General features: G+C 45.4%; 1 protein-coding gene across 2 annotated transcripts; it reads right to left on the reverse strand.

Moving 5' to 3' along the window:
* Nucleotides 1–256: 256 nt before the first annotated feature.
* Nucleotides 257–22050, reverse strand: LOC146036147 (uncharacterized). Of its 2 annotated transcripts, none has more exons than XM_083159992.1 (8): nucleotides 21937–22050; nucleotides 20259–20402; nucleotides 19024–19194; nucleotides 17773–17881; nucleotides 16010–16108; nucleotides 15741–15935; nucleotides 14218–14340; nucleotides 257–1605 (listed from the first exon to the last, which is right to left on the reverse strand). In XM_083159992.1, the coding sequence occupies exons 2-8, from the start codon at nucleotides 20334–20336 to the stop codon at nucleotides 911–913; spliced, it is 1470 nt and encodes a 489-aa protein (XP_083016118.1). In that variant the 5' UTR covers nucleotides 20337–20402; nucleotides 21937–22050; the 3' UTR covers nucleotides 257–910. The 2 variants fall into 2 exon arrangements, with proteins under 2 accessions (XP_083016118.1, XP_083016117.1); XM_083159991.1 differs by lacking the exon at nucleotides 21937–22050 and adding an exon at nucleotides 21822–21883.
* Nucleotides 22051–22114: the final 64 nt, after the last annotated feature.

Here is a 22114-nt window from a genome sequence, read left to right on the forward strand (position 1 = left end):
CAGCACGGGACTGTACATCTCAATCAAATTAGGAGCATAGGATTTGGGGACTTTTCACTCGAATTGACAGCCCCTCGCTTCGGAATCGAGTGAAAAGTGCCCAAATCATAGAAGTGTATGGGGGCCTTAAGAGTTGTTGAAGATAGTCTTTAATTGGTTTTATTTCCCTCAAGAGAGATCATAAAAATATTTTAGGTGGGACTGCTGCTTTAAATTATGCTTAATGCACCATAAGCTCCCGTTACAAAACTTAACATTTTTGAGACATCTAGAACAAGCTTTATTGATACATTTTCCCAGCATCAATGTGTTAGGCTAGAAACAGAACACTGGTAAGCAGTGGTGAGCAACTAGATGTTTCTGTGGGGACTTCACACATGGCTCCTGGCCCCACATTACCGCTGTAGTGTATCGGAGCACAGTAAGTTGTCCAAGTAAAGTTGGTGAGAAGATACCACCACCCAGTAACTAGCTGGATAGGATGCACAGAACCACAAGGAAAAGATCCAAACGAGAGGTCACACTTGTGAGGTGCCCTCTATCAAGGACAGTATTGTACCTCCAGGAGGTATCTCACCCCCCAATGCTGTAGAAGACCTCCCATGCGGAAAACATACCAACAAAAAAAGGAGATTTTGCTCTCCTGTGTTTAAAGCATTAGTGTTCTCTGTATCTAGACATATCCATCATCTTCTAGTCTAGTCTATCGGAAAGTCATCAAGAAAGTCATCAACTGTAGGTTTTCTAAGATTCATTCTTCAAACCAGAAGATTCTAGGTTTTTGGTCTTCCAGGATCTGAACCAGGACAACTACAGTATTCAATATGCCACCATGTCAAGGACATTCTTCTGGTAAAGCCAGATGATCTCTCTTGGAGGAACGTAGTGGGTGGTCTACTCATCCCTGCCATCAGTTCTTTTTGTGAGCACTACGTTTATGCTTGGAGAGGGTGGAGTTGTCCCTAAAACATTTACTGCACTCTGGGCAGGGGAAAGGCCTCTCATTGGTGTGAGTCATTTCGTGCCTATTCATAGTTGCTTTACATATAAATGCCCTCCCGCAGTGCTTGCAGGTGTAAGGCTTCTCGCCAGAGTGCAGACGTTGGTGGACAACCAGGTTGGCGTACTGGCAGTAGCTCTTACCGCACTCCATGCACACATGCGGCTTCTTTTCCGCATGGATGCCAATGTGCTTGTTGACGCTTGATTGCCGGGTAAAGCCTTTGCCGCAGTCGGGACAGGAGAACGGCTTTTCTCTAGTGTGGACCACCTTATGGAGCACAAGGTGAGAGTGGTTGATGAATTTTCGAGGACACAAATCGCAGGAGAAAGGTCTTTCCCCGGTGTGGGTCCTCTGATGGGTCAACACGTGATTTTTACAAGAGAACCGCTTGCCGCACATTGGACATGGGTACGGTCTATCTCCTGTGTGAGTTTTTACATGTCTGGCGAGAGACGCCTTGCTGACAAACTTCTTCCCACATATATCACAGGGAGTTGTCCTTTCAGAGTTTGACTTCCGACTTCTTTCGTTGCCATCGGTTAATTCGTAGACGATTTCCGCCATCACTTCCTGGTCCCCATTTAGGAGCTTGAGGCCGGGTTCTAAGAACAACATATCACAATTTAGTTACTTTTTAGTTTTTTCCCTATAGCAAGACATACAGGGCAGATTTATTTAGTCTGAAGTGATAAAGTGGCTGGTGATAATGCACCAGCCAATCGGCTCCTGTCCTTTTTCAAACCCAGCCTGAAACATGACAGTTAGAAGCTGCCTGGCGCGTTGTCACCAGCCATTTTATCACTTCACCAGGCTTAATACATCTTCCTCACAAATCAACAATTTTAAATTGTAATCACTGCCTATATGTAATAACCTGCGAGATGCAGCCAATGGCACAATAGTGGTGATTAAGCCTGTAAGGAGGATTGTTTTGACTTAAGCTTTACTTACTGTACTAGCTATATATAGTCCCGCAGTATTGATCTATCCCTGTGTTATACAAGGGGTGGTGCTCTGTAGAGATGGGTCATTGCGAACAAAGTGGATCTTTTGGACGGATCCCATAAAACAGTGAGTGAGCCGCCGATCCCAAAAAGGTGAACCGGCGTTCTTTTACTTTCAGTTTCGTTTTTCATTACAATGCATTTGCCTGATCTCAGCACTGCCACCTGTGGCAGCTGAGATGTACTAACTAAGGAGACTGAGTACAGCTGAGCTGCTGCTGCTGCTAGGGCTGCTGCAGACGCCATCAATGGCAATTCTGCACCCAGCCATCGAACAGTGTTTTACTCGGTCATGTATGTTCTTATTTGTTCAGCTCACTGTTTAATAAAAAAAAAAAAAAAAAGTAAAAAAAAAGGCAATAAATGATTGTAAAACAAATTATGCTTCTTTATTATCAAATTAGCCCTTTTTCCAAAGTGAGCCGAGGACCCGCCTAAAAGATCTGGATCTTTTCACGAAGTGATCAGCTGGATCCCGGGTCGCCTTAGTGACCCGTTTTGCCCTTCTCTACTTCTCTGGTTATGCTTATATGAGGGGGGGGGGGATTAGATTCTTATGGGGCGCACTCTCATGACTGTGTTATAGCTAGTCCAACTGATTGACTATATTTATAAAATGTACCTTTCATTAAAATAGTTTATGTTAAAACAAAGATTAAAAAGAGGATTCCATGTGTTCATATATTGTGTGCTTGTTATAGTGTTTTTATGGAGTCACTAGTTATTGTCTGGAATTTTTACTGTACGGTCAAGATTATTCAATTCCAAATGGGACCTCTTTATTGGAGAAATATGTGACTCACTGTACCAGCGTTATCTTATTATTGTCCTTTTTTCTGTGTCTGTTTTTTATTTGTATAACACAGTGTGAGCCTTATATTCTGTTAGATTTTATTTCTGGTTCTCTAGAAAAGTGCCTATTTCTCAGAGTTGTTTCCCTCTGTACTTTGTAGCAATATATTATACTGTATATTGCTCTGTTACACAGTGTTTATGATTTAGTTTCATTTTTTTTTCTCCTAGGCTAAGTGGCAGTTCTTGTTTGTAACAGTTCCAATATTTATACCCCTTTCACATCACACTTTTAAAACGATATATTGCCGTTTTTTTTCCATTTTAAAATGTTAAGGCTGCAATGTGAAAGTGCCAGAGTTGATTTACCGGTTAAAGTTAACCGGTATTTCAACACTGTTAAAAAGCAGAGTCCTACACGTTTTAAAGCCCTTTTTTTGCCAGTTTGAACAGCTCTATTTCAATGGCTTGAAACGTGTCCCTTGGGGGTTAAACGGGTTGAATGTTTGAATGGTATTAAATGATTTTTAAAATGGTTTTCACCTGCAATGTGAAAGGTCTCAAGGCTCAGACCCGTTTTAAAGTCCCATTTAAGAATACCGTGTCATTACCCATTTCTGCAATGTGAAATCAGTATTAGGGCGAGATTCTCTATTACAGAAATGCGGTAAAAACCCCGTTATCGGGGTTTTTACCGCATTTCTGTATTCTCTAACCTCCCTCCGCAGTGTCACCGCTGCGGAGGGAATCGCCAGCAGAAGCTGGCGGTTCCCTGCAGAAGCCTATGGGCTTCTTACCGCAGCGGTGTGTGAGGGATCCGTCACGGATCCCTCCCAGCATGCCCTGCGGCCGGCGCGTCAGTCTGCGCATGCGCAGACGGACTCCCGGGTCATAGACCCGGAAGTCCAGCAACGGCGCCGCATCGCAAGGGACAGCTCTTACCGCAAGAGCTGTCCCTTGCATTAATGACCGCATATTTTAGAGAATATGCGGTCATTAGAAATGCGGTGGCCGGCGAAGAGGGCTGCGGATTTTAGAGAATCCCGCCCTTAGTCTCCTCTGATTATCATAAAATATGTGGACAAACAGAAGCAAAACCTGCCTTTTACCACATAGCTGAACTTAAATAGCACTTACATCTATGTATAAACACAATCTACTTCATTTTATATATTTTTTCTAAATTTTTACTTAGCCTAGGGGTGCCATGAAAAAATTCTGATACTCTAGGGTGCCATGATTCCAAAAAGATTGGAAACCCCTGCTTTAGGCTGCCTTTTCCGGGAGAAGGCAGCCAGCTCAGTTAGGCAGGGGGGCGGGGCTGCTGCTGCGAGTGGAAAGGGGGCGTGGTGGGGCAGAGGCAGACTGCCTTGTGGGCATGTCCAAAGTGGCCACGTCATTTAGCCACGACCCGTCACGTAAACCTGGTATTTCAGGCATTACACTGCGGTGGGCGGCGATAAAATGACGCGATTCGCATCATCTGATCCAAGGACCCCCATCGAGAGGACGGGTTCCTGGGAGTCGGACAGCTTTCCGGGAGGGTTGCCCCCCTTTCTGTGAGGCCGGGTGGGGGACCAGATTTCCAGGACCCTCCCGGCCATTGCTTTAAAATGATATGTTCTTACTCTGTATTTCAATCCTGGGTGTTCTTCATGAGTATTTTTACTCCTTATTGTGGAGTCACCTTCCAACCGTAGAATGACAGATTTGATAGTAATCTATCCATGGGCGTAACTACAACTCTGAGGGCCCCATAGCAAGATCTCCTCCTTATCTGGGGGAGGGTAGTTCAATCCAACTGATATGCGCTGGCCATATTGGACATGGAGATGATGACCTACTAAGGCAGGGCTATTGGGCCCCATGTCGGGCGTGCACTTGTCCCTGCGTCACTGTTTGCCCGGCTCACAGCTGCTTGTTCGCGCCTTGTGGATCACACTGGCACTGTAGAAAGAGCAGAGAAAGCAGAGGGGCCCGATACACCCATCCTCTTCCACAGTCTATAAAATCAGGTCTGGAGGAGGAGACTGGCCACGATAGAGAGAGAAGGCAGCTGCAGCGCCCTCTACTGTGAGGTGGTCTAAGCAGTTAGCCTTGCGTGTGTCCGGTCCCCTGCCAGCCCCTAACTCAGTGATGCGGAGGCTGCACCAGACTTCTAATAAAAAAAAAATAACATAATTATTTAAACAGGTGCACGGGATTGGATACAGTCAAATTGTCAACCCCAACTAGGTCGACAGTCATTAGGTCGACATACAGCTAGGTTGACATGGGTGATGGGTAACAGGGTTCATTGGCGACACATGCCTTATGTCGACATGGGTTTTTTGTGCTGACAGGCGGCATTTCATGCCCTACCATCCACTAGAGCAGTGGTTCTCCACCTCGGTCCTCAAGGACCCCCAACAGCTCATATTTTTCAGGTCTCCACACAGAATCACAAGTGAAGTAATTAGCCCCACCTATGGATCTTTTAAAATGTGTCAGTAAATAATGAGTGCACCTGCCGGGTGACCTGGAAAACATGAACTGTTGGGGTCCTGTGAATCGAGGTTGAGAACCACTGCACTAGGGCGTGGTGGGAGAATAAAATAGTGCAGTGAGGCACCGTACCCGAAGAATTGCAAGCTGTGTCGACATTCGGTTAAAAAAAAAAAAAAAAAAAACTGTAAAAAAAAACCATGTCGACCATGAACCCTGTCGACCTAGTCCATTGTTGACCAAGACCCCTGTCGACCTAGCTGTATGTCAACCCAACGGTGTTGACGTAATGACTGTCGACATAGTTATGGTCGACCATTCGATCGATACCCCAGAGGATTGCCCGCTGGGCCCCCCTTTTGGCCGGGCCCCATAGCAGTTGCATCCCCTGCACCCTCTATAGTTATGCCACTGAATCCATCATTCAGCACGCAGGAATTTGCCTGTGCGGAAGAAAGGTGGGAAGGTATTTTATCTCTTTTAGATTGGTGATTTAGCCGCCAGATTTAAAGCGGCGATCATTTTTAAAAGGCAAAACCATTTTATACTATCTAGAAGGTAATATTGCGCCGTCGCAACTCGCATTATATTACTTATGGTCCGTGCACGGCAAATTGGACTATTTTGGAATGCGGTGGCAGATAGATTTGTTTTATATACAGAAATGCATATCCTATAATAATAAAAGGCTACACTGTCTTACATGTTCATGGCCACTAGATTGAAGTGTTGCTCCATTCAGCCATACTCTGCCAGCAGCACTGATGTTACCGGTATGTTGCGCTGTCATTTTAACAGCGCTGGGAAGTAGTAGAAAATAATTATCTTTATTTCCATACTCTACAATGGAAACAATTATTTTTGCTGTAGATAAAGGAGATGCTCCTGGAACACTGAGCATCGTAGCAACAAGGTGGAAATATATAATAGGACCTCCCTAAATATGCTTGAATTTATTACTCCTGTACTGCAACAGTCTGGCAGAGCATGCTGGGATGTGTAGTTCCACAGCACTTATTATATTGATATAAAACCCTCCCTGCAGCCTATCCCTAAAGGTGCCTGTATACAAGTCTGACGAGTTTTCCTTGAGCTCCCCCAGAAAGCTACTTAATGTGCCATTTTTTACATGCGATTTATCGACTACCAGGGAGCTGCCAGAGGAGTGTAAGGGAAAGTTACGGATTATGCTTACGATAATTCCTTTTCTTCGGAGTACTTCATGGCAGCCACACAATGGGTTCATCCCTCTCTCCCCTCATAATTAGACAGGTAGTTTTTCCCTAGGACACGCCCCTGTTCTCCACCTGTACATTAGCCAGCACCGTCCCCCATGCCTTTAGTCTTTTGACTCGTCTCCGCCACCGATCCTAGGGAAAAACACAAACACGGGGGGGGGGGGGGGGGGGGATAATAATATAGGCTGCCATGAAGTACTCCGAAGAAAAGGAACTATCGTAAGCATAATCCGTAACTTTCTTCTTCTTACTTTATGGCAGCCACACAATGGGATATACCAAAGCAGTAGGGTGGGCTACAATACCTTAGATCAAGGCCTGATGTAGAACTCTGCCACCAAAAGATTCTTCAGATACATCCAATGCATAATGCTTTGCAAAGGTATGTATGGACAACCATGTCGCGGCTTGGCATATGTCTTTTACCGAGACGTTAGCCTCTCTTGCCCAGGAAGTTGCCATTGCTCTAGCCGAGTGTGCCTTTATGCCTTCCGGAACTTGTCGGCCAACTTTCTTGTAGGTGAAACAAATTACTTCTTTGAGCCACCTTGAGATAGTTTGTTTTGAAGGAGCGAATCCTTTCTTCGCCCCTTGCGGAATCACAAACAGTGATTTTGTCTTCCTGAAGCTTTCTGTTCGATCCAAATAAATTTTAATTATCCTAACCATATCCAGTGTGTGAAGATCTTCTTCTCTTCTACTGGCCGGGTTTGGAAAAAAACAAGGCAAAACAATATCTTGACTCATATGAAAAGAGGAAACCACCTTCGGAAAAAATGATGGTTTAGTTCTCAGGACTACCTTGTCCGGAAATAACTTAAGATAGGGTTCACAGCATAGTAACGCATGCAGCTCCCCCACACGTCTTGCTGACGTGATAGCGACCATAAATGCCACCTTCCATGTAAGACACTTTAGGTTAGACCTCTCACATGGTTCAAACGGAGTGGTCATGAGACCATTTAGCACTAGATTGAAATCCCACTGAGGAATTATTGGTCTAATCTTTGGAAGGATTCTCTTTGCTGCTTAAAAAAATCTTTTTATCAACCCATGGTCTGCCAACTTCTTATCCAGCAGGGCACTGAGAGCCGAAATTTGTACCTTCAGGGTCGCTATTGATAGACCTTTATTGAAACCTTCACAGAGAAATTGTAGAACATGCGATATCCTAGCTTTGGGAAAAGGAAATCTATCCTTAGCCCATCCAGCAAAGATCCTCCAGATTCTGTAATATATATCAGACGAGACCTTCTTCCTTGCTTGTAGAAGCATGTCTACTACAACTGGAGACAAACCTTTGTTTGCCAATTGCTTCCTTTCAAACTCCACGCCGCTAAATGTAACTTCTGCGGGTCTTGGCACATTACTGGACCCTGCGTCAGGAGATCGTGCGACACTGGCAGAAACCATGGCTCTGCCACCGCCATGCTTTCTACCATCGGAAACCAGGACCTCCTGGGCCAGTATGGAAGAATGGCTATTGTGCGAACTCTCTCCGATCTGATTTTCCAAAGTACTTTGTGGATGAGGGGGAAAGGTGGAAATATGTACACCAGTGAGAACTCCCACCTCTGGGACAGAGCATCCACCCCCTCTGAACACCGCACTGGGAGTCTGGAAAAGAATCGAGGAGTCTTCGCATTCTCTGGAGTCGCCATGAGATCTATTTGTGGTTGGCCGAATCTGTGAACTATTTGCCTGAAGACGGAGTTCTTCAGCCCCCATTCTCCTGGCAGTACTTGAGTCCTGCTTAGGAAATCTGCCAGTTGATTTTCTTCCCCTGGTACATGTAGTGCTGAAATGGACAGGAGATGCTTTTCCGCCCAGCTCATGATCAACCGAATTTCTTCCAACAGTGGGCGACTTCTTGTCCCCCCCTGTTTGTTGATATACGCGACCGTGGCTATGTTGTCTGAAAAGACTCGTAGATGGGATTTTTCTATCTCGACGGAGAAAACTCTCATGGCCATATACACTGCTCGAAGTTCTCTGTGATTGGACGAGAGATCTGACTCTTGAATGGACCAGATACCTTGGGTAGTTTTGCCTAAACAATGCACTCCCCACCCTGTGGCGCTTGCGTCTGTTGTCAGCACTACGTACTGTGGGCTTGCGAGAGACATCTTCCTGGACGCCATGTACCTGTTTTGCCACCATTGAAGAGACAACACCACTGGGCGAGGAATCATAATGTAACGATCCTGAGGTACCTGGCTCCTGGTATAGGGGAGGAGATGCCACTGCAGTGTTCTCATATGCCATCTGGCCCACGGGCCCACTTCTACTGTAGATGCCATCATCCCTAAGAGACTTATCGGCAGCCTTAGAGGAACTCTTTGATTTCTTTGAATCACCTCTACCAGCTCTTGAATTTTGTCGCATCTCTGGTTGGTCAGGGTAACTTCGAACTGCAATGTGTCTATGAAGACGCCTAGATACTGGATAGTTTGTGTAGGTGACAGATGGCTCTTGTTCTAATTGATCAACCATCCATGATCCTGTAAAAATGTAATCACTGTATCTGCATCTCGGACGGCTTCTGTCTCTGACCTTGCTGAGATGAGTAGATCGTCCAGATGCACCCAAATCGCTATGTTCTTTTTTCTTAGGCACTCTATCATGACCACTAGCACTTTTGTGAATACCCTCGGTGAGGACGTGAGACCAAAGGGAAGGCAGGTAAACTGAAGATGGTTTCCTTTGACGCAGAACCTGAGACATTTTCTGTCTGGTATACATATAGGGACATGAAAATAAGCGTCCTTTAGGTCTCTTGAGACTAGGTAGTCTTCCCTTCTCAACCCCATAAGAATAGACTTGGCTGTTTCCATATGGAACTTGCGCTTCCAGATTCTGGCGTTTAAATCTCTTAAGTCTAAGATCGTTCTGAATCCTCCAGAACTTTTTGTTACAACGAACAGGCGAGAGTAAAACCCTAGGCCTTCTTCTGCCTCCGGAACAGACTCTACTGCTCCTGAATTCACCAGGTCCTTTATACTTAGGATCAGAGCTTCTTGCTCCGCCCTTAAAACTGGAATTTGCGAAACTAAAAAATTTTCCCTTCTGGGTCTTGAAAGAAATTCTAGACGATAGCCCGTGGACACCACTTCTAAAACCCAGGAGTCCTGAACCGTTTGTTCCCATACGTGGGCAAACTGCAGCAATCTTCCGGCAACCTGGAAATTGTCCACGGGACACAGCTTGTCACTGTTTTTTATCGCCTCTTTTAACTGTTTGACGGAAAAATGCTCTGGAGATACCCGAGGTATATCTCTCACGATATGGCCTCCCAGGTCTGTAAGATCTGGCCTGCCTAAAGCTTTTAAAGAAAAGAGAAAGGACTGTTGTTCAGGGATCGCACTTTAATCAATACACATAAAATTTAACTTTTAATTATTATTTTCTAAAAAATCCCTTTATAGGATATGATGAGAGGCCGCAGTGAATTTATAGGGGTTAAAATCATACATACAAACACATATACACACAGATGGTGTTTTAAGTGAACAATAGAAGGAAAAGTGATCCTTAAAAATAACCCTTGTAATTGAAAATGTCCGACAAGGAGCAACCCATCCCTGCCTAAAGCTTTGCCTGGGGAAATAATTGGACCCTCTTCCCCTTTTATCTTGGGGGAGTCTTACTGACTTTCCCCCTGACATTCTTTGTATCATCTGGTCAAGTTTACTGCCAAAGAGGAATTCTCCCTCAAACGGCAGAGTTGCCAACTTGTTTTTAGAGTGGGAGTCTGCCGCCCAGGACTTAAGCCACAGGGCTCTCCTCGCCACTACTCCAGAGGTCAACGCCTTAGCTGAGTAATCCAGCACGTCTAAAGATGCCTCACAGATGTAATCAACAGTAAGCTGAATTTGAGCCAGACTGCTAATAATTTGTTCTCTGGCCACACGCTCTTGTAGATCTTCCTGCAGGGAAGCACACCAGATTCTGAGGGCTCTGGCCGAGGAAGCAATAGCTACCCCCGACTTAATGGAGGTCGAGCTGGAGATGTGCAACCTCTTTAGAGCGCTCTCCATACGCTTTTCCATAGCGTCTTTAAGAGAGGCACCGTCCTCCAAGGGAATAGTTGTCTTGGTGGTGACTTCGGACACAGCAGCATCTATTTTGGGAATACTGCACCATTTTAAAAATTCTGCATCTTCTATTGGGTACATTCTTTCTGTCCTTTTGACAGACCCAATACGCTTATCCGCATTGGCCCACTCTTTAGTGAGTATCTCCTTGACCACCTTATGTACGGGAAAACACCTTCCCTTCCTGGATCTGTCCTCAAACAGTGCATCATACTCAGTTTTAACCGGCTGCTTATAATTCAGTGTTTTATACAGCTCTTTCAGGACAACTTCCACCAGCTCTAAGTTAAAGGAACGCTCCTCTTCCACTAGTTCGCCCGACTCTGCACCAGAGTCCCCAGACCCAGCATCATCGTCGGTATCTGCAGCCGCAGGCACATCACAATCTAAGTCCAAACTGGTCTGGGACCTTGACCTTTTCCCTTGATATTCCTTTTTGGAAACAAAGTTCTCCTTCATCCAGGCCATTAATTCACTAATCTGGGATACAGTCCCAATACTGGTATCAGCCTCCTTAGCACAACTCTGACACAAGGACTTTTCTCCAGTGAAAATTTTATCACAACCAATGCATGTCTTGCTAACATGTTTCTTCTTGGCCAATTTCTTCTTAGTCCCCACAGGCACACTAGAAGATTTAAATAAACAGTAATCACTAACTATACTGCATAAACCTGACATAAAGAAGCTTAGTCCTCAGAGAGGACTTACCTGGGCAGCAACGCAGAAACCTTCTGAGAGGCTTCCTCTTCCATGTCACACTGGCAGAAATACACAAGGCGTTTAACGCAGGATCTTGTATCCAACACACCAGGAAGCGCCTGTAACACCGGCCAGGCGCATTATAAAGGCTATTTCCGCCTTCCGCACGGCGTCAGGCGGCGTGCGCGTCATCTCCGACGCTTGGAACGCACGCCAGCCCGACTTCCTGCCCAGTGAACCGCACACGCTAGTGCTGAACTTTGCGCGCCATACAGAGACGCGTGGCTGAGGTCATAGCAGCGCGCCCAGGTGGAACGCAAGCTGCTGACCCGCCAAAGAACGCCGGAAGTCCCAGTACACGCCGCACAGACACTCCATGCCGATGCCGGCGAGTTGCTGAACAAGCAGCAAGGACTCCCGCCGCTCACCAGGGCTCCGTGTCTGGGATCCATGCCACCGGCCAAGACCTTCTCTAGGGAACCGGCACCGCCATCCCAACGCTGCCCAGGACTGGCAGCGTAACGCCTACCAGTAAGTAAAATAAAAAATCTGCACTACTCTGTCTATCTATCTAGGAGACAGGAAAAAGACTAAAGGCATGGGGGAAGGTGCTGGCTAATGTACAGGTGGAGAACGGGGGCGTGTCCTAGGGAAAAACTACCTGTCTAATTATGAGGGGAGAGAGGGATGAACCCATTGTGTGGCTGCTATGAAGTAAGAAGAAGAAATGGGGTATGTTACATCACCCGTGATGTGGCTCATGATGGTGTGATTCCGATTCCTCCTATGTGCTGCATATAAGTCTCTATGATGTGATCAGATGTCTAACACCTCCGATTTGGAACGATTACACCTGATATATTGGCCTGATCCGTGGGAATTGGACAAAATAGTCCCAAAGTCTAACCCCCCCCCCCCCCTTCCCCAGCCGCATGCCTAGCCCATCCCACATACTCAACGATCCTTTTTGCGGTTTCCGCACAGGTTTAATGACAGCAGTCAGTATGTCAGCTACAATATAGTGAACACCGGCATTGTGACTGCACCCCCCCCCCCCCCCTTTTGGTGTGTGTGTGTTGTAGTGTTTACATTTGCATAAATATTTCTTGACAATACAACAATTCTATCTAATGATAGTAATGTGTGCAGAGAGTTAGATTTGGGTTTTTGTTTCTGTGCAGGGTAAATACTGGCTGCTTTATTTTTACACTGCAACATAGATATCAGTTTCAAGTACAAACCCCACCCAAATCTAACTCTCTCTGCACATGTTACATCTGCCCCCCCCCCCCCCTCCTGCAGTGCACATGGTATTGTCTATTAGAGAGTGATTGTGCCTTTGTGAGTAAACCAGAATAACCCCAACAGTGAGATTCCTTACGATTTACATACAATTCATGCTATCTACTACATTCGATTTGCACTATATAGTCATTGCTGCACTGTCTATTTGGCTTTTCGATTTCAGCTGAACGGGAGTGCAAATCGGCATCAAATCGGGATGGAAAACTTAAATACATGTTCTATCTCCATACGATGTATATGCGATCCCGATTCAATTTCGACTATATAATCAAAATCGAATGTCAAATTGTACCGTGTGTGCACGTCATAACTCAGCTCCACCCCTCAGGTGTTTTGTGCCGCCACTTGAGGACGGCCATTGGAGGATATAATTGGTTCTTCATGCAGGCAGGCACAGCAGCGGCATTTTTTTTATATAGCTTCGGCTTCCTATCACTAATTATTAACACTTAGTATATCACTGGCATGCCGCACTGGGCTTCCCAGCTTATGATGGTTTTTGGGGTGCCGCACCCTGCACCTAGATATAGCGCTAGGGACCCCCAATATACAGAGAAGCCTTGACGCGGCTTGGGGGCATAGCATACACCTGCGCAGGTATATGTAACCAATATCTCTGAATTCTATTATCATGTAGTGTTCTAGATTGGTTACTAGCATTGCTCAGTGTGCTGAGGAAAAAATGTCTTGTTTTACTTACCTAGTAATTAACCCCTCCCTCATGCACCTGGGAAATGCTACTGAACTAATTGAGCATCTATCACTATCTGTATGTATTTTGTTAGAGGCAGAAGGGAGCCCATATTAGGAGGAGATGTGGGTCCTGATATGCCACATGGAGTAGTCTGGGGTTGCTCCAAGGTAGGTAGCTCTTAGTTTGGATATATCAAGTAAGGAGCCATTATCATGTGGCTCCTTGCTGGTTAATCGTAGACCCAATTTAGGGTAACGGTGGTGTGGGGTGTGGTGCTCCTGGACTGGATGGGCTGGGTGCCTTTAGTGCGGCATGCCCTTACATTCTATCAACACTTTTCCCTCACTAACACTATCTCTATCCTATTTTAATTACATTCATTTATCTCTCCCTTTTATATAGCTTCGGCTTCCTATCACTAATTATTAACACTTAGTATATCACTGGCATGCCGCACTGGGCTTCCCAGCTTATGATGGTTTTTGGGGTGCCGCACCCTGCACCTAGATATAGCGCTAGGGACCCCCAATATACAGAGAAGCCTTGACGCGGCTTGGGGGCATAGCATACACCTGCGCAGGTATATGTAACCAATATCTCTGAATTCTATTATCATGTAGTGTTCTAGATTGGTTACTAGCATTGCTCAGTGTGCTGAGGGAAAAAATGTCTTGTTTTACTTACCCAGTAATTAACCCCTCCCTCATGCACCTGGGAAATGCTACTGAACTAATTGAGCATCCATCACTATCTGTATGTACAGCAGCGGCATTACCAGAATGAGGGCACGGCATAAACGTAACTAGTGAAATATATAGAGTAAGCTCCTGGAAAAGTTTCGATTTTTTTAGAAAATGCAAAAGCTTTCTAAACTTCGCAGCTGGCTGGTCCCATCTCATACCTGAATCCGTTTCTTCATCCGTCACAGAGTCTTGGGATTCGTTACTATCATCGTGATCTTTCTTAATATTAATAATATTGTAATCAGGCTCGGGATCTGGAGAAGGTGGGAACTGAGAAGACCCTGGAAGTATATATACCAATACATACATTAAGCGGAATCCCACATACAATAAATTATTTTATCTAAAGTAAGGATAATGACTAATTATGGAAGGGGGGGAGGGGGGGGGGGGGCATGAAGCCTCTCGTGCAGAACTACAATAACCATAAAGCAGAGGGGGCTGAACTGCCCCCAGCCAGGAGAATGAGGTGGAACACAGGATCGAGAACAGTGCTACAGAACCACAGGATAAAATGGGGGGATGGGTGTGCATCTCCTTAGATGATAATATAAATACAGCACGTATATTAGTGGTACATTTTTTAAGGGTGTTACATACGGGATGCAGTGTAAATCCCGGTGGTCAGGATCCCGGTGCCGGTGCCGGAATCCCCACACTTTCTCCCTCCGAGGGTGTCCACGACACCCTCGGAGGGAGAATAAATTAGTGTGCCAAGCGTAGCGAGGCACCGGGCCCGCTGCGTGGCGAGCCCGCAAGGGGGGGCGATCCATGTCCCCCCCTTGTCGGGATTTCGGCGGTCGGGATTCCGGCGTGGTGATTTTGAACGCCGAGATCCCGACCGCCGGGATTTAATACTGAATCCGTTACATACGTACAACAACAATAGGGCAATATTCATACTTTTAAGTATAAAAGGGGGCACAGATTTATCTATACATATAAGAGGGTATAGCCCCCCACCCCCCCCCAGCCGGTATTTCATGCCCTAGCTCTCCACAGGTGCTGGCAATCCTACATTACCAGGGAAGTCCAGGAACAGAGCATTTTCTCCCTGAAGGAGAGAGTCAGGTAGACAACCCTGTGTCTACTATGTCCACATTTGGGGCAAAAAAAATGGGAAACTCATAAGTATCCCAGTAAATGAGATTTAGAGCTGAGCCACTGGACCATTAGGGTGCCTTGAAGATAGAGTTTGGGAGCCACTCCACTAGAAAATATAAATTACTGGTATAGGCCAGGGCTGGCCAAACTGGTCCTCAAGGTCTACCAACAGTTTACGGTTTCCAGGCAACATGCACAGGTGTAGTCATTACTAACTGTCTCATCTCCCAGTAACCCTAGCTGGTGCACAGGTGTAGTAATTACTGTCACATTTTTAAACATGTGCTGCATTCATTCCTAACCGACATTGTACAGATCCACAGGTGGCCTGCAAAACATGAACTGTTGGTAGATCTCGAGGACCGGTTTGGCCACCCCTGGTATAGAAAGAAAGATCTCCAGCAACAAGCAGCAATTACAGACCTTGAAGTATGAACTCAAAGAAATGACAATGTTCGTGTCATCAGCCAGACATATATTCCGCCAAAAAAAATATCTTACACTATCCCTGGGGAAGAGCATCCAGAACTTCTCACTGGACCCCCGAACGTTTGCTCAGGAGGAAAGATGTACTTACCTGCACTGCTATGCATAGTGTTTTCGTCGCAACATTCCACAGGCTCCAGTTTGACATAAACTGTGGAAACGCAGCCATCATCGCCCGCATGCTGATCTTCTGATGCAGGTAAATGGGGGTCGGAGGCCCGATGGGGAGATTTTGTTTCTGCATTTTTACCGATGTTGTATGTTGAAGGCCGCTGAGGAGCCCCACCTAATAAGATAATACTGATGAGTACTTTAAAGTGATCTTTCACGGGATATGTAAACTTGTTACTAACTACTCACCCACACCAGTGTACTCTCTATCGTCTGGCTCCTCCTTGATTTGGCGAATAACGGAGCTGTTGTCCTCAGTCCGCGGGTGGCTTGGGGGCAGGGGTGGCTCTGCAAAAATGAAAGATCATTAGTTATCAGTGTTCTCCCAGAACTCAAAGACTGACCATTACACCTCAGGTAACACCAGTGTTTTAATGTAGCAGACAACAGGAAGCCGCCACAGTCTAGGTTTGATAACTTTTTTGGTTGGTGGTCATAGAAAAATCGGTAACTCCTGGAATTGTCTATCTGGTATATATATCAGAAACATTACCGAATCTCAGCACGAATCTGATTTGGTGCCAGTCTCCATGTATGCAGGTGGTTTAAATTTCCGAACAGAAGGAAGGATGCTTCAGAAAGGGGTTCGCACATAGAAAGCCATTGATCAAGGCGCTTAACAAATGATTGATCAATGTATCTGTGGTATCTGTACATACATTCTAGCAGTAAAGGTGCCCATACACTAGTAAGATTTATCTTCAGATCTGGCTGGTTGGAACAAAAACATGGTTATGGATGAGTGACAGTTTGTCCGTTTTCCAGCATTTCCAAGAAAATGGTCAACTGTCATTTACTCTCATCCATAACCATGATTTTGTTCCAACCAGGCAGATCTGAAGATAAATCTGCGTGTGTATGGCCACCTTAAGAACAAAAACAACTTCAGGTACAAAATTGATCAGATTAATAGCCTCAGAAATTACAGTGCCTACACATAATTGCATTGTGCAGCTCACATTAGATTCTACATAAGTCAGCGGTTACAAGACAATCTATACAACCAATAGCTTCTGGTTATCAGCATGCTTACATGACGTCATTATTGCAGGAATCCTCTGTTTGTAGCCAGGCCACTATACGAAGTGTAAATTCCCCCCATACACAGGTCCGACTTGACAAGTTGGACATGTTTTCCCTTGAGCTTCCCGGGAGGGATTCTCCCGATTTGGCACTTGATATGCAATTTTTTTACATGTGATAATTCCAATCAGATCATATGTGCTGCATGTATGATCCATAGGAACTGGTGCGCAAGGGAACGCGTATCGGATACAGATTACGTCAAACACCTTTGATTTGGGCCATTGGAATCAGGAGAAATCGGCCCGAATCAGACCTGTGTTGAGGCACCTTAAAAAGGTAGCCCATACACTACTGCAAAAAGTCACAGCAGCGTATGGCGAGCCAATCCTCCTTGAGCTCCCGGGGACCTTCACCAGTGCAGGGTCCTTCTGCATATGACATCACATGCAATCCCGTTCCCCGCCATAAGGAGAAGGGCAGAGTTGGAGGTCGAACGGGCAGCAGGTCCAACCTCCGACTCCGATGCCCACTGGACCGCTCATCGGATGTCAGGTACATGCGATTTGGGCCGATTTCCTTTAGAATTGGGTAGTATTAGCCAAAATTGCATAGTGTATGGGGGCCGTACGGTCTTGGGCTAGTAAAGAAAGGTCCAGTGAGGAACAGAGCCCAACAGTTATAATGTTAGTGCCTGAACTCCTCTTCCAGCTCTCTGCAAACATCATTGCCAGAGTCCTTCCATGTTGAACTCAAGAGCAATATAAGCAACAAAAGCACATGCTGCAGTAGACCTAGGACAGAAATAAATATACACGTACAATAAAAAAAAAAAAAAAAAAAAAAAAAAAACAACTTAACAGGAAACAGTCGGCAGCCCCCAGCTGGTCACATAAGGAAAACACTGAATAAAGTGCACATTCTATTACCATCAGGACTGGTGATCGGATTGGGGCCGTACTGCTCCTTGTGTCCCTCTAGATATTCCCATTCATCCTTGGAGAAGTAGACGGCCACATCCTCACATTTTATAGGCACCTTAAATGAACACAGGAGACATAGGTCATACAAAAGGAGGAGGCATTGATAGGACAGACAGGGCGAAGGACAGAAAAAGGTAATACGGGAGGGAAATAGCCACAAATACAAAAAAAGTATTTATGTGCACACATTCATTTGTGGTCAACTTTAAAGGAGGAGAAGAAAGGAGAGAAAGGAAGTTTAGAAGGAAAAGAGAGAAGTAGCACTGTCTAAACGAGCAAAACTGAAGTAGGACAGTCCATGAAAATAGAACAAGGTCATGAGAAGTCCACATGAAATCAGAGAACAGCATTCAACATATGTACAAAAATCTCTTTCAGGCTTGGGGAACCAATGGAAATGTCTAAAAGCTGTGCAACCTTAAGGGTAGCATCATTGATTACAAGGATAGTTGGACAGGTGAGGAAAGAAGATATCCTTTGGAGGAGATTTCCATTTCACCCTGCCCGTGCTAGGGAGCAGGCAAATGGACTTATCTGACCTAAGACCCGAAATCTATGTTCAGATCAGAACACACTTTGTACAACTGATCCTTCAACTGCAGCAAAGGCTCCTTGTTTTTTAGAATGACAGAACCTTGTAGACTTTCGATTTCAATCCTTGCGCACAATCGAGGTCCTCCTTAGCAAGTAAGGACAGCTCCTGGTATGAATCAAATGGACACTCACTTTCCTATTGTAAAGAGAGGTCTGAAGTGGAGCCTTCCCTAGACTGAAGGACCGTGTTTTAAGACCAGGATGTGGAGGTAGAATCCAACTTTTGTTGGAAAGGGTATGGTATGAGAAATGCACCAGAATGAGTTTGTCAGAGAGCTCGTATATTGCCAGGATGAGACTTGTGGCTCATGATGACACAACTGTGTCCATAGGTGATGGCCAAATGCAGGAGTCTGAGGTTCACTGGTAGACTTAAAGCGGCCAGACTCCTTACACAACTTTCTATACCCCTATGTTTCCCAAGGATGAAGGCAGAACTGGTCATCAGGATTTGAAACAGAGTATTCCAATTCTTGGGTCCAGAGAACTTGCGCTTGGATGCCAGACAGCGCCCCTGAAACATATCGCTCAGAAAATGACATGCATTGATCGTGTATTAGAATCAAACTACATTCAAAGTGGACATCTCCAAAAACTCCTCACCTCACTCGACAATATTTGGATGATCTTGTTGGCCAACTCCAAGAGCTTCTTTTGACTCCCGTCCTCCATTCTCCGGAGCGTAAATGAGAGACTTGGCTGCCTGTTTTCTTTGGAAGCAATGCTATAGGTGCATTGACTCCTGCCGGTCTGTCTCTTCACAACCAAATAATCCTGTGGAGACAATAAGAAGCACCCGGCTTTACTTCAATCCGAATGTTGTATGTTATATCAGTGATACAGGCAGCACAGAATACTACTTCTAGCTTTCCATGTCCAATGGGGGATGAGGCTATTTGGAAACTTTTGGAGTCGCTCCCCTCAACATCTACATTACCTAGTTGACAAGATGGGTCATTCAAATCTACTGAAGTTGGAATGTAGAATTGAATGAGCCACCCAAAAGATCTGGGGGACTTTTTGGATGCCACCAAGAGCACACCTTATGAAGGGATACATGCAGATGACCGGCAAGGGGATGACAACATTCTGATGGAGAGAACTCCAAAAGAGGTCCGGCAGCTAGACTTTCTCCTATGGAGAAAAGATAAATCTAATGATCTCAGGGATACGGTCACTAGGTCTACAGTAACTAAGTCGACAAGCTTTAGGACAACATCACTAGGTCGAAAGGTCATTAGGTCGACATGGAGAAAGTCGATAGTCAAAAGATCGACATGAGGTTTTTAACTTTTTTTGCGCCAACAGGCGGTATGTCATGCCTTACCATCCACTAGGGCGTGGTGGGAGAATAAGATATTGTGCAACGATGGGACACGGTGCTACGTTTCAGTGTTCATGTCGACTGTGTTGAAATTCGGGAAATAAAAAAAAAAAAAGTGAAAAAACCCATGTCGACAAATGCTTGTTCAACCTAATGACCTGTCGACCTAGTTACTGTCTAAGAAATGATCCCAGTCCATAATCTCAGGATCAGCCGACTGCTAACCCTTATTGCAGATCACCCTATTATGGAACAAGAAGACTGGATGTTGATCCCATTCACGCAAAATAGTTTACATGAGATCTTACACCCTAGGTCAGTGATGGCTAACCTTGACACTCCACCTGTGTAGAACTACACATCCCAGCATGCCCTGCTACAGTTTTGCTATTTGGTCATGCTAAAACTGTTGCAGGGCATGCTGGGATGTGTAATTCTACAACAGCTGGAGTGTCAAGGTCAGCCATCACTGCCCAAGGTAGTCTTTAAAGACACCAATATCTAGATCACTTACCTCTACAGTCAACAAACTGATGATTTCCAAGGTATGACTGAATATGGCTTCTGCCATCTGTTCCTTCTCCATGACCATGGTGAGAGAATCAGACAACCTCTCTTGGAATCGGCGTAGGTCCTTTTTCCAAATGGGTGTACCGCCCTAGAAACAACAAGTCATGAGTCACCATGGGCAGAAGCGGTGAAGTGCAGCCTTGAAAATCATTACATGATAGAACACTTTCTGGGATCTCTGGTGCCCTTTGGTTTTCTGCATCTTTCCGTTTCTACATTCATTAACCTGCCCGCCACTAGCAAAGGTGCATAACTGCATAGGGGAACATTTACTAAGATGGGATGTTGCCGATAGCAACCAATCAGATTTCACATTTTATTTATTTAGCACCTTCCAGAAAATATTAGATAGAATCTGATTGGTTGCTATGGGAAACATTTCATCTTCAATAGAACTGCTATCTTATTAGATCTACCTCTTAGTGGCTTAGCAACCATCGTAAAGGCAAACCATGGAAAGCTGAATTTCCCATTGTATTACAAGGCAAATAAAAGTCCCCAAACACTGCGATTTGTTTGGGGGACATAACTGCCATATAACTATATCATGTACAACCGCAGGGCAAATTGTGGCAAGGCAGTAACTTGGCTTGGTTCCATCTCGCTGCATGCGCGCAGGGTTATCACCTCCAGCACCTGGGGCATGTGACCACCTAGCTGAGGCCTGGAGAAATGACATAGGCGACTGGATAAGTGTTACTGACCCACTTGTGCATGCATTACAGTAGAATAGGCTATTGCCCTTATGCTCGGTAACCATGAAACACCCCCTGGAATACCCCTGCAACCAATTTCTATGGCCCCCTGTCTTCTGCTAAGACTTCAAATCAGCTCTATGGAACACTGTACAAGTTATACAATGCTATATGCATACGTCAGAAACGACCAAACTACTAACTTACTTCCAAACCCCTCAGCCATTTGAAAAACAACTATTTGGACTATTAAAAAACGAACCATTGCAAAATTCTGTAACTTAAAACCTCAACGCTGCAATAAAAAAAGGGTCACAAATGAACTAAAAAAAATAATAATTCAGCCTAAAGGGCACCGATCAGCCACAGACAGCGGAACCAGCCATTTGGGCTGCTCAGCTGATAATAACAGAAACCTATACAGCATAGGGTTGCTAGTTGCTACAATATCCCTTCAATCAGGGATCACAGGTTCTGTAAGCCAGCCACAGATGCACTGCAAGGCATGCTTGTCCCTGATTAATGGGATATTGTATCAGCCCTAATGAGGAGGCATCGTCATAGCTGGCTGCAGGGGATCCATGTTTGCCATCTACTACATGCAGCACGCCTGCTATCTAATACACAGCCAAGCATCTGGGAGTAATTCAAGGCAGAACATGGGCTCTGCATACAGGTCTACACCCATAGACTATACATGACACCATAAAGCACTAGCTATAGAGGGCATTTAAAAAGGTTTAAAGGGAAGCAGCGCGTGATAGGCGCAGCTACGTGTAAATAGCGCACATAAGAGGGTGCATAACCCATACCCGGCCCCCCAGTGGCAGTCCAGCACACATACAACGCTACCGGACATGCCCGCGCTACATAGTTGCAGATAGGATAATATAAATATTTAGCTTAGAGCCTAAACAAAGATCCTACCTGATCCAACCATGTGAGTGGGCGGGGTGCGATAGCCAGGAGCTTATTGGTTGGCACGAGAAAGGTATTCTCAAAGTATCGCGGGAGTTGTAGTTCCTCTTCGGCCAACACCGATAGCCACGTCCTCGCCGCGCACTACAATTCCCGGCAGCCTCCTGCGGCGTCAGCGCTGTAATTG

The sequence above is a fragment of the Crinia signifera genome, chromosome 9 (assembly GCF_055691185.1).
Source record: "Crinia signifera chromosome 9, ASM5569118v1, whole genome shotgun sequence".
NCBI classification, from domain to species: domain Eukaryota; kingdom Metazoa; phylum Chordata; class Amphibia; order Anura; family Myobatrachidae; genus Crinia; species Crinia signifera.

Excerpts from the sequence above, each read along its gene's own strand:
- LOC146036147 (XM_083159991.1), bottom strand. The coding sequence starts at position 21,851 with ATGTGTGCTGGACTGCCACTGGGGGGCCGG. Across the intron at positions 15,936-16,009 it reads TAGAGAGTACACTGGTGTGG|GTGGGGCTCCTCAGCGGCCT; the intron begins GTGAGTAGTTAG and ends TTATCTTATTAG. Across the intron at positions 1,606-14,217 it reads GGATGAAGAAACGGATTCAG|AACCCGGCCTCAAGCTCCTA; the intron begins GTATGAGATGGG and ends TGTTGTTCTTAG.